General features: G+C 36.0%; 1 protein-coding gene across 4 annotated transcripts in view; it reads left to right on the top strand.

Moving 5' to 3' along the window:
- Nucleotides 1-15,898, top strand: part of GRK4 (G protein-coupled receptor kinase 4) — a 39,071-nt gene extending 23,173 nt beyond the window's left edge. For 2 of the 4 annotated variants that reach the window (XM_027712777.2, XM_039382994.1), the window contains 8 exons: nt 367-557; nt 5,414-5,451; nt 7,942-8,031; nt 8,569-8,777; nt 9,457-9,594; nt 10,193-10,330; nt 12,258-12,380; nt 13,846-15,898. In XM_027712777.2, the coding sequence (XP_027568578.1) occupies nt 367-557; nt 5,414-5,451; nt 7,942-8,031; nt 8,569-8,777; nt 9,457-9,594; nt 10,193-10,330; nt 12,258-12,380; nt 13,846-13,899 (981 nt within the window). In that variant the 3' untranslated portion in view covers nt 13,900-15,898. The other 2 variants (XR_003539134.2, XM_039382995.1) reach the window with 2 other exon arrangements.

Here is a 15,898-nt window from a genome sequence, read left to right as displayed (position 1 = left end):
ATGCAAAATTCCTGAGGTGCTGATAAAATAAGTAAATGGGCATGTTATCTGGACAAAGAGTAATACAGGTAATGTGCAGCTGAGAGGCATCATCAATAACTATTTTCTGGATGGAGCTCTATGGTGTCTAAACAGATTTTCATAAGTTTTTGTCTGGTGGTGTAGGGTTTGTCTATACAGGCAAATTAGTCTGTATTCCTTTGTGTCTTCAAGTTCTCTGCAGGAGTGATTTTCTGCTTGCCTGTTTTGTTATTTTTCTTTTAAAAAAGGGATTCACATACTGATTGTATTGAAAAAAAGAGCTGTGAGTTGTTTTGAGGTCTGTGAATGACTAATGGTCCTCTTCTCGCCCTGCCCCATTTTTAGGTTAGTTTGTCCTATACGTACGAAACGAAAGATGCCCTGTGTTTAGTATTAACCATAATGAATGGAGGGGATCTGAAGTTTCACATATATAACATGGGAAATCCTGGCTTTGATGAAGAAAGGGCTATTTTCTATGCTGCAGAACTGTGCTGTGGCCTGGAGGATTTGCAGAGGGAGAGAATTGTTTACAGGTGAGTATTATCTGAAGTCACTGGTACCTTTCCATGTCTGTTCAGCACTGAATGTATTAATTGTTTTCCACTAGAACAAGTTCACAGTAAAAGAAACAAAAAAAAATTCTTGTCCTTTTCATGGCATGTCCTTCAGAATTACTGATCTTATTTGTCTTCTTACTGTTAATTTAGGTCTGGATGCTTGATACATTTTAAAATATTATAAAATTGATTCAAAGTTTGTTTGAAAAATGAAAATACGTTATGATTTATGAAGCAAATTAATTTTTAATTAAGTAAGTTTTAGGAATATGGGATTGTACTCCTGCCCAATCCAAAGTAGTTCACAGAAGGCTATAGAAATCCCTGACTGCATTGCATGTTATGATCATGAGGGTAAAATGATAGTCATAGTCCATATGAAAAACTTCTTCTTCTGTTTTTATTTCAGGTTCCTCCAATAAACACATTATTGCTTTTGAATTAATTAAACTATCAGAAGCTTTCTGCATTGTAATTGAGATTGTATGATCTTACTGCTGTTTTCTGTACATACATCATTTAACCCTGGTATGCATCAATATTACAGAACAAGCAAAACAAACTTCATGGTGGACCAAGAATGCTTTCTTTATATTCCTACTTTGTAATACCTAGTACCAATTCTTTCAAAGATCTAAAGTCTAACTTAATATAGTGAGTCTTAGTCTTTTCCCTCCCCAGTACAGAAGACCAACACACACACACAGAGCAGAAAGCAGCAGAGCCACAGAGTAAATCAGGCTTCTGTTGGTGGTTGGATGTGGTTCCCTAGAGAATTTGGCCAATCATGCGGTGTCACACGCTGTGTTTTGGCATAGATGTAGGAGGGAAGCACATATGAAAGATCTGATCAGCTACAAGTAGGTCATTTCACATTGCCCAAGTGAAAACAAAACTGTTTAAAATACGGAACAACAACAAAAAAACCCAAACAAAACAAAACCCCCCAAACCACAGCCCTCCTGTTTAAACCCAACTTTTTAGCTGTTTGCCTACAAGAAGACCTTCAAACACATATGTCAAATCCTAGTGTTTTCTGTCTTTGATTCCAGATCTTGGAGTGGTCATGCTTTCTTCTGGAGCAGTCTTGATGGCTAGATCTCTGCCCTGTTTGGTGCTATTATATAATCAGTTTCCAATTATTAAGAAATCACATTAGCTTAAATTTATGAGCATGGAAAAAAGTGGTTTCACAACCAGTTCTGAGTAAAATTGTCTCTTAATTAGAAGCATTATTTTTAATCTTCTGCTCATACTGAAGATTAATGAAGAACTGAGAGGCAGTTACCTGTACTGTGTTGGAAACTGAAGAATTTATAAACTCAGAGGAAAAAGAAGGTCTTAAATTTAATCATAATACCTGGGAGTCTTCAGAATGTCACCAATTACAGTGATGTGTTACACAATCAAAATTCTCTATCTTGCATCTTAATGGAAATACATTTAAGCAGCAATACAGTGATTAGATATGTTTAGTAAAACAAAAAGGCTGGGAAAATTTGTCATAATTATTTTATTCTCACTAAAGAAGTTATGATGGCAACCTCCAGTCTTAATGCTGTTGTGGAAAGGGAGAACATAATGAAGCACATATTCATTGATTACATGATTTAATTTTCAAAATTATGGTAACTAGTATTTTACATTCTCCAGGACAAGAAAATACAGAAGGAAAGTTTTTCTTATTTTGCTGTTCCTCTGAAATTAAAAATAGTTCTTTTTCTTGTTGCCATATCTCAAGATTTCTTACTGTGTTTATTTTCTAGCTTTAAAAGATTTTTAACTCTTTTTAGACAAATAGCTTAACCTGTTAAGGTGGACTTTAATTCTGTAACATACCGTGGTAAAATATTTTCTTGAGAATGGGTTTTTGTGTCTGTCCATCTGAAATGGCAGTTTTAGTGTAGGTCAGTCATGTTGAAATGTATTATAAATGTATTATATTTGGGATTGGCTGCCATCAGTGGCAAAATACCTCATACAGTGGAAAAACATACCCTAATTTTCCATTGACACCAGTTTTCTTCTGTGTACTTCTTGTGTCTTTTTCCCAGTTGTTATTGTATTTCCAACAGTGGTGTTAGGACTGTTTGTAGGACCCTTGATTCAGTTGAGCCATTTTATTAGTGGGGTTCCCACTGGATTAAAAGAACAGATGTAGAGCTGGAAGGAGGGCCCTGCCCTGCCCTGTGACAGCAATTGAGCCGGTTTGCTTGTTCAATGGGAGCTTGTGAAACTATCTGTGAGTGCCCATATGGTGCTGACGTTAGAAAAATAAGCAAACAGACTGACAGAGGCAGCAGTGGAGCTGCTCATCTGTCTGCTACATTTAAAGTCTGGTAATACTTAGAGCTAAGTCAGTTTTACATAAGTCAGAGTGAGGAACAAGTGCCTGCTTTCCAAAAGGGACTTAATTGCTGGAGTTTTCCTGCAGGAGTTATCCATCTCCTAAAGGATAGTAGTGGTTTTATCAGATAAGTTGCTTGAATACCTAGATTTTCCTCACAAACCCATGTACATACCCACAGTGCCACGGAATTTGCCTGGAAGGTAAAGATCAGGCTCAAAGGCCTGTTGAAGCTGTAGTGGATAAACCCAAGCAGCTCCTTGCCTGCCTCGTGCCTCTGCTCAGAGCAGATGTCTGTGCAGTGAAATCCAGGAAGGCTTTCTCTCTAGAAATTTTCTCTGTAGGAAGGCTGGTGTTAGCTATGGCATAAATAGACTAGTGCTTGTCTAGTCCAAATTAAAATACAAAATTTTATTCAACTTTTTTAATAAACCTCTTAATTTTGTGAGCTTTGCAGTCATCCAGCCTTTCCCTGATTCATAAGGGAAAGCTGCTGCCTCTGTTGATAGAATTACATTGCCACCTCTCACTCTGAGCTTGGTCATCCAGTGCAGAGTGTCTGTGTATTCCAACAGAAAGTGAGATTTCAGCCTCTGTTGTGGTGTAGGAGGGGAAGAGGGAGAAGGCTGATACCCCAAATCTGGCATCCCAGGACTAGGACTTGTAGCTGAATGCTTCCAAAAGCTGACTTCTTTGTGCTGCTAGGTCAAGAAACTAATAGCATTAAAGAGATGGAATTTTGGCTGGAAATGAGTTTTACTATGGACTAACCAAAATCATGTCAGACCAGAATAAGCTTCTATTAAGCAGAAGATGTTGCTATTAAGTATTAGGTTTTAGGTTGGGCTTTAATCGGCCGTTTTGGAGATGGAAGTCTTTAAACTTGTTTACTTGAGTTAAATTGAGCATATATTTTGTGCTTTAAAGTCGATGTGTTTCTACCTAAAGTTTGAGCTGAATTTTGTTCTGCTTTTTTGATACTGATGTGGAGTTTTTAATTGTTTGGGTTTTTTAAACTCTGATCTATCCTGATTTCTCTGATATTGTAATATCGTATCTAACGTCAAATTATTAACATTATGAGGTTTGTCCAGACTTAAAAGCATTAGAAACAGAGTATCTTTCTGACTTCCGTGTACAGTTAATCTAATAAGATAATGAAACTTTAACATGAATACACATATTTCAGAACAAAAGGGAAAAAATTATATAGATTTCTTGGTGAACAAGTCGTATGTGTGTGCATTTTGCTCTCATTTAGAATGTCAGTTCTAGAGTCATTCTTGCTAAAATTGCTGCTTTTACATTATTCAGTCTTTTCTGCTTGTATAGATTAACTGTTCTTGTCACAGTCATATGCATACCCATATATGTACATATTGTTTTTAATAATCTATTTCAATAATAACTGACTTTTTAGCCAAGTACTGGTTTTTACTTGTCTATTTCTGGCTTTATGATATTTATGATGGAATAAATCTAAGAGACTATATTGCAGTCATATACTTTCTGATGGACAAGTATGTATATATAGTATACATTAACAGTATACATTATAACTGATTATCTACATTATTATAATTGATAATGTGCATTATATATTTTATGCATATATTTCATGCCTATATATGTATGTATGTATATAAATTCTCAATAGAATCTGCTAGAAGATAAATCCTATAAGTAACCTCTGAACAGCTTCTGATTCAGCTTCAATGATTCCCCAAATTTTCCTTGTGTGTGGGGGAATCCAAACATCCCATTGAGTTTCTTCTTTTGTTCTGAAAGTACAAATGCACAAGAAGATGCAGAACTCCAATACTGAATTAATTGCTCTTTTACTATTTCCTGAGTTTTGCTAGCATTTAATAGCTAAAAAATGTTGCTTTTGAAACTTGATGTTTACAGAAAAGTGATAGAGACTCCTAGAAATTTGATTGCAAAGAATCCTAGCTAGATGCAGTGATCCAGCCTTTAGAAATTGCATATCCAAATTAAAGGAGTGGAGTTTGAATGAATGTGCTTAGTCTTGAGAATATGAGTTTTTGTTGATATTCTGACACCCTGGGGTGGAATATAGCAAGTGGTCAGCATCAAACTGCAGCAAACACCTGTGTTTTATAATTTGAGAGTTATATTGCTGATATTCTGAGGAGAAATATCTTTCACCTGTGAGCACAAATTTGGGTGTAAGTTGGTGGTTCCTTCATATCAGGATTCAGAGTTGTGTGGAGAAAGTTTCTTATCCGTGGAGTACAAATTGCTTTTGTTAATGTAAATGGATTAGAGAGTTGGGGGAAAGTGGATCTGGAGTTCTCTGATTAAACTATTTGTATTACAGGCCATCAACTTCACAACTCTTTTTTGTATGTGGGTGGAAAAGTTGCTTCAATCAGAACCAAGAAATCTTATGTTGCCTCTGTGGTACTTGATGACAAATAATTTTGCCTTTGTTTAATTCACATTTCTGTTGTTTGATTTGTAGAGACTTGAAGCCTGAGAATATACTTCTTGATGACTGTGGTACGTAAAAATTAAAATTAATTTTGAAATAAAGATTTACACCTCTAATTAATACTGTGCCAGAAATCAAAGGGATTTCCTCATGACGAAAGGAACCTAATTGTTAAATCTTAACTTTAATTAGCAATGAAAAAACTTCCCTTGCTTTTTAGAAGACAGGGGAAAAAACTGGGACTTTGGAGATCAACGATGATGATGTTTGAAGGGTTAAAAAATGGCTACTTTTTCCCTTTTGCTCCTCTTTCTCCTTCCTTCACTTGATTTAAGATGGCTAAAACTTTTACATGGATTTGTTTTGTTTGTCTTTTCTTCAACTATGGAAACACAATTTGTTAGATGTGGAGCCAGAACTTTACTTAGTAAACCAGAATGTTTAGTCAATAAGAAGAAAAGAAATCTGAAGCATTTCTGTTGTAAGATTTCAACTAAAAGAGTTCTCATGGTCACTAGTGCTTACGTGGCTGGAAAGAATCAAGAAAGTACAAACAATATGAAGAAATGTTTGTAGTCTTTTGTTTTTCAGAAGCCAAATTAATCTTCTTTAATGACTTTGTATGCAAGTCATTACCAGAATCTTTTGAATTGACTGTAGAACATGTGCAGCAATTCTCTCCTAAGCTGTGAGTGAATATTACAAGTTTGTTCTTGTAACTGCTGAGCATTTTAGTTAAGGAAAAACCGTTTTTGAAGTCATTAACACAGTATATTTTTTTTAAAGTCAGCATGTTCTGACTGATAAATTTCAAGAAAGATGATGCTTGGGAGAAGTCACTTTCCAAGACCTAAAGCTTTGCTAGACATCAAATACATTCTTTAATTTTTCTCTCCAGTATTGTCTTGCAAAAGCTGACGGCTTCTTTGAGGAAAAATGTAGCCTTGCAGGACTGCATTAGAATGCTCTCTCTCTGCCAGGGATATTTTGATCCAGTTCCAGGGAGCAGAGGAGACTAATTAGAAAATCGCTTCAGGAGCTCAGATCATGCACTTGAGAAGGGGTTCATCAGATGTCAGAGAACAGAAGAGCATCTGAATGTATTTAAAATAGCATTTGGTGCTCCGGAGCGTTGAGTTATTTCCAACCAGTGTACAGAGTGACACTTGACTTTCTCTACTCTCTCTCTCTCCATCTCTTGATTATCTGTCATGTGTAAATCAGAAATTAATATGCTAACTAATATTGATGCTATAGAGATTTTTGAATTCCAGAGCATGTATGCACAAAGACACTTGGGCATTGGAATAGGCTGCCCAGAGAGGTGACGCACTGTCCACTCTAAACAAGAATTTAAAAAGCCTTGCATGCTTTGGGCTGGCTGCTTGCTCAGAATGTTGTACTAGAGACCTTCTGAAGTCCTTTCCAGCCTGAATCATTCCATAAATTTGGGTATTTCTGTAAATGACAGTGTCCCTGTCTGTTATAACCAGTAGTATAAATGTGTGGGGTTTTTTTCTTTTTCCCCAATGGAACTTTTTTTCTTCTATAGATGATTGGCAATATTTTCCTTTAAAATTGAAAATATAATTGTCCTTTCTTCTGTCTAAACTTGTATATTTTTATTAAGGAAGTACCTTATGCATTTTTACAGTAAAATGTCTTACCTTGAAGTGTCTTAAATGTGGTTGAAACAGTTCCTGAGTCTGTCCAAGAAAGAATGGTATCTGTCCATGGGAATTTGAGGGCGGGTGGGGTGAATTTATTCCCATTGCCCTTTTTGGCCTGGTTCCCCATCTGAACAGTGCTGGTCATGAGAAATCAGTCTTCCACCACGTGATTTCTACATCGTAGGTGCTGGTGTAAATGTATGACTGATAGAGACAGTAATCAGCTTGAGAAGTTTGGCTGATAAAGTGAGGTAGAAGCTGTTATCTACTTAGGAGTGATTCATGAGAAGGGGAAATCCTACTATTGAACTGACATGTACATATAAATAATTCTAAGTAGGTTATTGACTCAGTTGCTTTTGTTTTGGGGTGGGAGTGGGAATAGCAATTCCGAGTACTCATGCTTGGCATTATTAGAGTACTCTGTGAGAGGAAAGCTGGGTGTCAGTACAGGCTACAGTCTTCTCACATTTGGAGTAAGTTAAGTAAATTTTGAAGCTTTCATTAGGAAGTCAGCTAAGTTTTTGTGGTGGGAGTACGGAATGGAAAAATACAAGTGTCTGATGCATAGATACAGAATCTGAAACGAGCAGTCATCATTTCTGTTTGTCCTAGAGCAGCAGCCTATGCCAAAGCTAGGAATTAGAGTGCTCAACAGCAAATTTTTTGTGTGTGATCTTCAGGAAATCAGTTAGATCTATGCCTCTTTTTCTTTGCATATTTAAGGAGGAGCTGAATAATAATAAAAAATCACTCCTTTCTACATGAGTATATGAATGTTTTTGATATTTTGGGGTGGGTTTTTTTATGAAGTGTTGTACGGAATTTTTTTCAGTGATGACCCTGTATTATTTGCTGACTATTTATAATTTATTTTAACATAAATAGGGCATATCAGAATTTCAGATCTTGGATTAGCTGTGCAGATTCCAGAAGGAGAAACGGTCAGAGGTCGAGTTGGGACCGTGGGTTACATGGGTATGTAAAGTATCCTTTGCTTGTTACATTTTACCAGAAAATTTGCTCCTGTCAATATAAGAATGACTTGTCCAGAGAACTGTGTTTGGCCTGGATTACTTACTAGACATGTTATGAGAAGAAGAAAGTAGTAGATGTTAGTAGTCAATTTTAAGCCTACTGATAAACTTGAAAACTTAACTGAAAATTCTAGCTTTAGGTAGAACTTCAAGAAAGCACCTAATTTTTTTCTGAGATTCAAAGAGATTTAGCATCACGGGTAAGCAGGTGGATTACTGTGACAGTACATTTCTTTCCAAGCTTTGGAAAAACTTATTCTTAGTTTGTAAACAATACTGGACTTAAGCATTAAAGAATTTTAGTTCTCTTGGATACAGACAGAGTCCTTACTGTAGAAATTAACATTTCTTCAAAGTGCAGAGAAGCTACACAAACATCTCTGCACAGAACCAGAAGGGTAACTGAGAGTTTTTCCAATATTTTATTAGTCAATTTAAAGTGAAATGTCATGGATGTGTGTTTGGTTTTGTTTTGTAGCTCCAGAAGTGCTCAAAAATGAAAAGTATACATTCAGTCCGGATTGGTGGGGTCTTGGCTGCTTGATTTATGAAATGATTGAAGGACAGTCTCCATTCAGGAAGCATAAGGAAAGGGTCAAACGGGATGAGATTGACCGGAGAGTAAAGGAAGACCAGGAAACGTATTCAGACAAGTTCTCAGAGGAGGCAAAATCCATCTGCAGGATGGTGGGTGAAGAGATGTAGAGGTTTGAAAATTAAATTTCTAATCCTTTTAAAGAGATCGACTACAGTGTTTTAATGTCTTCATTCAGAAGGGAAAGCTGCATAAATTGATTTTTCATCACATGATTGAAATGGTCCAGTACTGTTAGGACCACATGTAATTATAGATGGAGTACAACAGCTCAGCTTGGATACAGCGTGGGAAGAAGTGGCAGAGTAGTACACTAGTTTGGTCACCTAAAAGAGTATCTACAAAACAAGAGCTTTTTTTTGTCTTGCCTGATCTTAAATTTATACAGAAAGCTTTCTGTACTAGTTTATGCAAAACATGTGCATTACTTAAGCCCATTGGAAAAAAGTTAGTCTGTATTTCCTGAAAGAAAAGTCTACTGCAGCATCTGTACTGTAAAATCTATTCAGCATAGCATCAATTAAAATATTCTCATATAACTTTGGGTATAATCTTCAAATGGTCTGCTTTCAGGGATTCTTTTTTCTACTGAAAATATATTTGTTCCCAGAATGTTGTCATTTGGATTTCCAGTTTGTTTTGATACTTGATAAATTTTATCTAATAAAAGGCCAAGTAGCAAAATAAACTTATTGAAAGACATTGTATGTAGAATTTTTTTAATTGTGGGATTATATCATGTATCAGCTTTTTTTCCCCATGTCTTTGCAGTTACTTGCTAAAAATCCAGGGGAGCGACTGGGTTGCACTGAAGATGGAGCTGCTGTTGTAAAGCAACATCCTATTTTCAGGAACATTAACTTCAAGAGGCTGGAAGCAAACATGTTAGAACCTCCATTCTTGCCAGATGTAAGTAGGTGAGACAGATTTGATTAGTATCTAAAAAGGCAAGAACTGTCATAATTCTATGTCAGCAATGATATGATCCCAGAGAAACCTTTAAAATTAGTTAAATTGGCAGGAGAATGCCATTGTAGCTATTAAGAGCTAATTTTTTTGTATCGTTTCATCTGAGATCACAAAGTTATTTACAATAGTGGCATTTCTCTAGGGAGCTTTGCAGCTGATTTCTTAGTCCTTAAAAGTCCACTTCCATAGCTCAGATGCAGAACAAATGAGAAATATGTTTGAAGAAAATACTCTGGAGTTGAAAGGAGGGTGACAGAAGATGAGTGAACTATGACAACCATTAAGAAATCCAGGGAAGGTTTTGATACTTCCTTTCTGTTACTTGCTGGATGGATGAAATTGTTCAGGTGCCTTGTCATGAGATTCTTTTAAGTTTTCATATTTCTGTTTTGTAGCATAGTGTAATTTGGTGATCAACACTGTGAAATATAAAATTGCAGGTATTTCACTCCCTTTTTGCTCATATAGAGAAACAAAAACCAACTAAAAAATACCCAACCCCAAAACTTTAATGAATCAATCTTGTCTTGTACTGCAGCCACGTGCTGTATATTGTAAAGATGTCCTGGACATAGAGCAGTTCTCAACAGTAAAAGGAGTGAACCTGGATACTACAGATGATGACTTCTATTCCAAGTTTGTTACGGGTTGTGTCTCCATCCCTTGGCAAAATGAGGTAATGTATATTTCTTAAAAGATTATTTTCCTTAGTACAGCAATATAGAGGATTTAATAAAGGATATAATTAGTATTGATTTTCTCTCTAAGATGTAAAGAAGTTTCTGCTTTAGACTTCCTTGCTTAAAGACTTCAGAAAGAAAGTTTTTCCCAAAACATAAGCAGCTTGCTAAAAACTGAGGTCTATGGTAAATTTTCATAGAGTCTGACATCATGTCATCATAGATACAGTGTTCAGAACAGTGTTTAACTTCAGCAGGACCACCTTTTCCTTGTTCTTCTATCACATGTTATTCAGTATTGCTGTTCACAGGAGAGAGATGGAATGCTATTCCAAGTGTTCAAAAGCAAATAGGCACAGTGCAAGTTTTTTGTATATAGTGCCTGTGTATCAATAGGGGATTCAAGTGACACAGTAATACAGAATTGCAGACTCACCTTTTCCAAGGTTTCAAAACAAACAACCGAATATCAGTTGAGTCAGACTTTTCTCTTAGAGCTTTTTCATGTGCCTAGTGAATGACTATTCAAGTATTCTGCATAGAATACTAGAATTTTACTACCTCTTCATGCAGTTCAAATCCTCTCTACCATTTCAGCAAGAGCACTCAGTAACAAATCTTTAAAATCACAGTTGTTACGACTGCCTTCCCCCTATTATAAGGTGTTAGTTGAAATTAGTACTGTCTTGAATTCTAGAGGCGTAGTTTCTTTCCCAGTATGATTGGTTTTATTTAAAGCTTGAACACAAAAGATGAGCAATTTCTCAAACAATTTGGAGAAAAAAGTACATTCCCTTTTGTTTTCCTTTTGCTTTTTTGTGTTACATTAAGAAGGAGATTTGAAAAGGTGTCATTTGACATAGAAAGTCTTCACTAAGAAGAAATGAACCTTGGAGGAATAGATATTTCCTATGCTATGTTGTAATTCTGAACTTCAGAATATGATCTAGTCATGAAAAAATGCACTGCAGCTTAATGACCCAGCATAGCGGGGTAAAGTTGGAAATAGTTGTGGAATTCTGGTGATGGCAATTCCTTCTCTTCAAGGAATAACTGTGCAGACTTCATAGTACATTCGTGCTTATTTTTTATTTTAATTCATGTTACTGAACCTTCCCCCAAATCTTTGCGCTTGGTCTTTTAAGAATTCCATTTGCCCTCCCATGGCTGTATTAATGTCATGGTTTGTACTAAAAGCAGAGTGCATTTCTTCCTATTCCTCTTTATACCCTCTCTCTCTTCTACAAGGTGTATTCATCTGGCTCCGTGCTGTTGTGACAGATGTGTACCAGTGGCATTCACAGACAAATGCCAACTAGATGTGGGCATTAGCCACATCTAGTACAGCATGGTACTTCTGACCCTACCTGTTGGTTACATTTTGGCATTCACCTGCTGTCCTTTCTGCACCCAGTGATTGTGGGTTTATTTCTTTTATTTTCTGTGTATACAGACAAAGATTATTTCAAAATCCCTTTCTTCTCTCCAGAGACCCATCTTCATTATACCTATTTTTTTTTCCCTGTGTCATGTTTATTAATTAAGTTCAGTTCAGGGTATAGAGATATTACATGTGTTAGGCTAGATTGCTCTGACATGAGCAGAATGCATGAAAGGAAAATCAGTTTGTGGTTCTAAAAACTTCTGCTTATTGCATCATAGACAGAAGAAAGGCAAGAATGCAACCAAAACAAGAGAGCACCTGAGTACTTCCCTGTGTGATAGTCTCTCACTGCTACTCATCAGTTTGTTGAGTGCACAGGGAGAGCCCGTGTTGGCTTCATGCCTCCTTTGTGGAGCTCTGTGAGTGCTGTAGTTTGGCTGATGAATTAAAGAGTATCCAGCCAGAGTAAATAGATAATACATGGAACTTGTTTGAGAGGCTTGTGTGGACATTTTGTTTATATTTCATATGTTTCAAAGATGATTGAAACGGGATGCTTTGAAGATATCAATGCGTATGAAACCGATGGTACTGTGTCACCAGACAGAGAGAGGTCTCCTAAACCAAAGAGAGGCTTCTTTCACAGACTTTTTAGTGGAGAGGTAAGGTTATTTCTTTTCTTTCATAAGAAAATGAATAGCAAGACCTTAACTTCCATTCCGGTTGTTTATATTATTTTATGATAAGAAAAACAAGTTGTTTGCTGAATACTGAAACTAATGAAATCTGGTTTGTTATGGTTTCCCCTCCACTGCGTTTCAGAAACTGTGGCAATCCCTCTAACTCCAGGAGGTTTTCCTCTATCAGCGTTCTGCCTTCCTTTAGTTGCCTGGGAGAAAGGTAGTGGGTGCTGTTAAAAGCTGTGCTACAGATCTTTCTTTACTAAAGAGGTTAATTTGGGGCTTGCTCCTTATGTATTTTGCCAGTTTTTAATTAAAACTTCTGGAGAGATGTCTTCAGAGGTAATTGAGACCCTCTGTAAAACCATATATAAGTAACTTAGCAAAAATAAGTATATATCCAATAAAAAAGTAAATAAGTAGAAATATCTTCAAAATGAATGAGTGCGAAGAAGCACCATGAAACAAATGTTAAAATAGCTGCAGTAGTTTAATGCCTTTAGCAAAAAAACAATGTATCTTCACAAAACAACAACGTATCTTCACATAGCTGATAATGCACAGCCTTTTCTTACACACCTGACTTCTACTCTTTAGTAAACATTCAGAGAAGTCAGTATTTATCACCTAAAAGACACAATGCATTGTGTTTGCCTATAGGATATAAGAAAAAGGCTATTTGAAAAGGTTTGCAGTTGAAGATGTTATACCCAATTCTGCTTGCTCAGTGTGCCTGCACTTAGAGTGGAATTACCTTGAGAACTATGAATATATTCCAGTAGCGAACACTTTGGTAGAAATTACTTTTGCTTTCAAGCAGAAATGGAATTTTAAAATAGCTCAGAGTGTATCGTTAAGTAGCCACAGCAGGGCCATGTATTAAAATTGTATGAAGAAATTTTTTGTCTTCAGCTGGCAATTCACCTTTCTAAAATGATACAATGCTAATGGAATGTATAATAGTACCATCATTTTTAGTTTACCTTTTCAAATTCACTTTTCTCCCACTTACAGTAGGTGGAATAGGGATGGTTGAGTGTACTAATAATCTCAGCTAAAGATAAAGCTTGTGTCTTACTGTAGTCTTTTCCAGCCAAATCAGCAGGATTCATACTGTCCCAAAATATGTTTCTATGTATTGAGAAAGAGTCCTAAAAAAATGAATATGGTTTGAGAGTTTTCAGTTGGTTTTGAAGTAATAAGACTGCAGTTAGTTGTCTTGTGAAATTAAAAGGAGGAAAGAACTTAAGGTTAAATGAAACTTTAATGACTTGAGATTTGGGGTTGGATTGTGGCTTCCTTTGATTTTTCTTAAAGCATTTAGTTAGTATGGAATAAAATGTGCTGGAGAAAGAGCCACCCTTCCAGCCTTTCTGTTGCCCATAAAACACATAAATAAACAATTGTGTCGGTTCTGCAGCTGAGTTCTGTTTGTCTTCTCTTGCAGGTCTGTTTTAAATCTGATTGCAGTGATGATGAGCAGGAGTCCTCCAGACTTTAAATCATTTTACTCTCATCAGAAAGGATGAGCAAACGTTAAATGTTTTATATCTCTGTAGCAAATTGTATTATATATATTTTTTATCTGAGTTCAAGGATTTTTGTACATTTGTACTTCATTTGTTTTAAGATGTATATTTTCACTAAAGCTTAATTGTACAAAAAGCAATGAGTGCCATTTGAGTGAGTGTGTTTCTGTATGTATTTGATTTATCTTGATTAATTTTTTCTCAGTGGAATGAATCTAGGAATACTAAAAGGATTTTAAAGCACAGAGATAATACCTATGGCATTAGTGTAACTTGACTTTGTATGTTCCTGGTAAAACTCTTTTTGTTAATTAGGATCTTTATTAGCAGTTTTCTTAACTTTAAAATTGCCGTACTGATGAATTTAATAATTCTGGTACTATCCAGCAGCATGGCAGTGCTATTACCTAATGTATCTCTCAAGCAACTGCTAAGAAAAAAAAAAAGGAATTCAGTGCACTGTGGCCAGCTATTAGGAATTGCTCTTTACTGTCTGGCTCTGTAGAATATCTTTCTGTATTTCTGTATAAAGAGAATTCTGACATTTAGCTTAATCCTGTGACAAACTGTAGTGCCCCATTCTTCTTTTTTCTACCCATCTTACACATCTTCTTCATACAGTTTCTTGGCATGAACCTATGCCAAAATTTTGTAACTATATTTTGAAAAGTGCGTTGTCTTTACTGAAAGGATTTCTTTATACCTGTGGGGACACTTTTTTATTTTTTTCTGTAAATGAAATTGTTTTTAACTCTCTTTAGGATGTTATAATTTTGTAATGGGTTAAAAAACAAAACATGGGCTCTTTTTACTAACCTCCTCTCTGCTTATTATGTTGTAATATGCAATGTTGTGGGGTTGACAGCGATCACTGCCACTGAGGAAAGGGCAAGATAATTTAAAGTAGCAAATTTAATTATGTAAATATTTTTTTCTTATAACCTTTTAAAACAGAAACATTAAAACCTGCCTTTAATGATTGCTTAACACGAATGTGGAACTGGTATTGAAGTTTGTTATGATTACTTGATGTTCATTAGTAAAACTGATAAAAGGTACCTGAAAGCTAGTCAAACGTCCATTCTTCTGGACTCACACATGCCAGACTTTTTATTTGGTTTCCAGTAAAACTATTAATCTCTGTGTGAGAGTCAATTTAAAGAGCACATTTCATTAAGAGCCTTTTCTGTTTTCAAAATTTGAGTTAGGGACTTAAAATATAATGGAATGCTCTTGGAGTTGGAGACATGACTTTAGTTACATATTTTGTTCTGTATTCTGAAGATTTGTCTCCACTGAACATTCTTTTTTTTTTTCCTTTCAAATCTCTGGGGCACCAACCAGACCACACATGTATTGTACACACAGAGCAACTGAGTAGCCCCCCACCTCAAAAAGGTCTCTGCTTGTGATCCACAGACCCACTGGAAGAAATTTAAGCTGCTTCTGAGAAACTCACAACGTACATTTGGTTGTCAAGCCCATTATCAGGTTTTAATTCACAGTATTTGGTCTCTAAAGACAAATGTTTTGATGGATTAGAATTTGAAAAAAGTTGAAAAACCAGTGTGTTACAGAACCCTACTGGGGCTCAGCTGGTGTCTATCTGAAATTGCCACAGAAATAAGGAATGAGAGACTCTTTTCCTGTGTTGTTAGTGCATTTTTCCTGCAGTCTACAGCAGCACACAGGACACCAAAATGACTTGTGGAAAGTACAAAGAGAAATTGGCAGAGGAAGAGAGAGTTTGACTGAATTACTGGAAGATGGTCTGATGTAATAGTGAAGGGATGGGAGGCTTGACAGAAAGAGAAATGTCTAAAGTGAGGGTGTTGGCTGGAACCATTATGTGTGAGACAATGAGCTGGCATGGTCTGACCTGACCCTCTTAATTTTGTACCACAGTAATACAAGGACTCTAAAGAGATGGGAATGGAAAAATGGGGAAGTAGTAAAAGTGTTTTATAAATA

Source organism: Pipra filicauda, unplaced genomic scaffold (genome assembly GCF_003945595.2).
Source record: "Pipra filicauda isolate LSUMZ 115617 unplaced genomic scaffold, ASM394559v2 scaffold293_size922472_pilon, whole genome shotgun sequence".
In the NCBI taxonomy this organism is placed as follows: domain Eukaryota; kingdom Metazoa; phylum Chordata; class Aves; order Passeriformes; family Pipridae; genus Pipra; species Pipra filicauda.
This window is presented reverse-complemented; position numbering and strand designations above follow the sequence as displayed.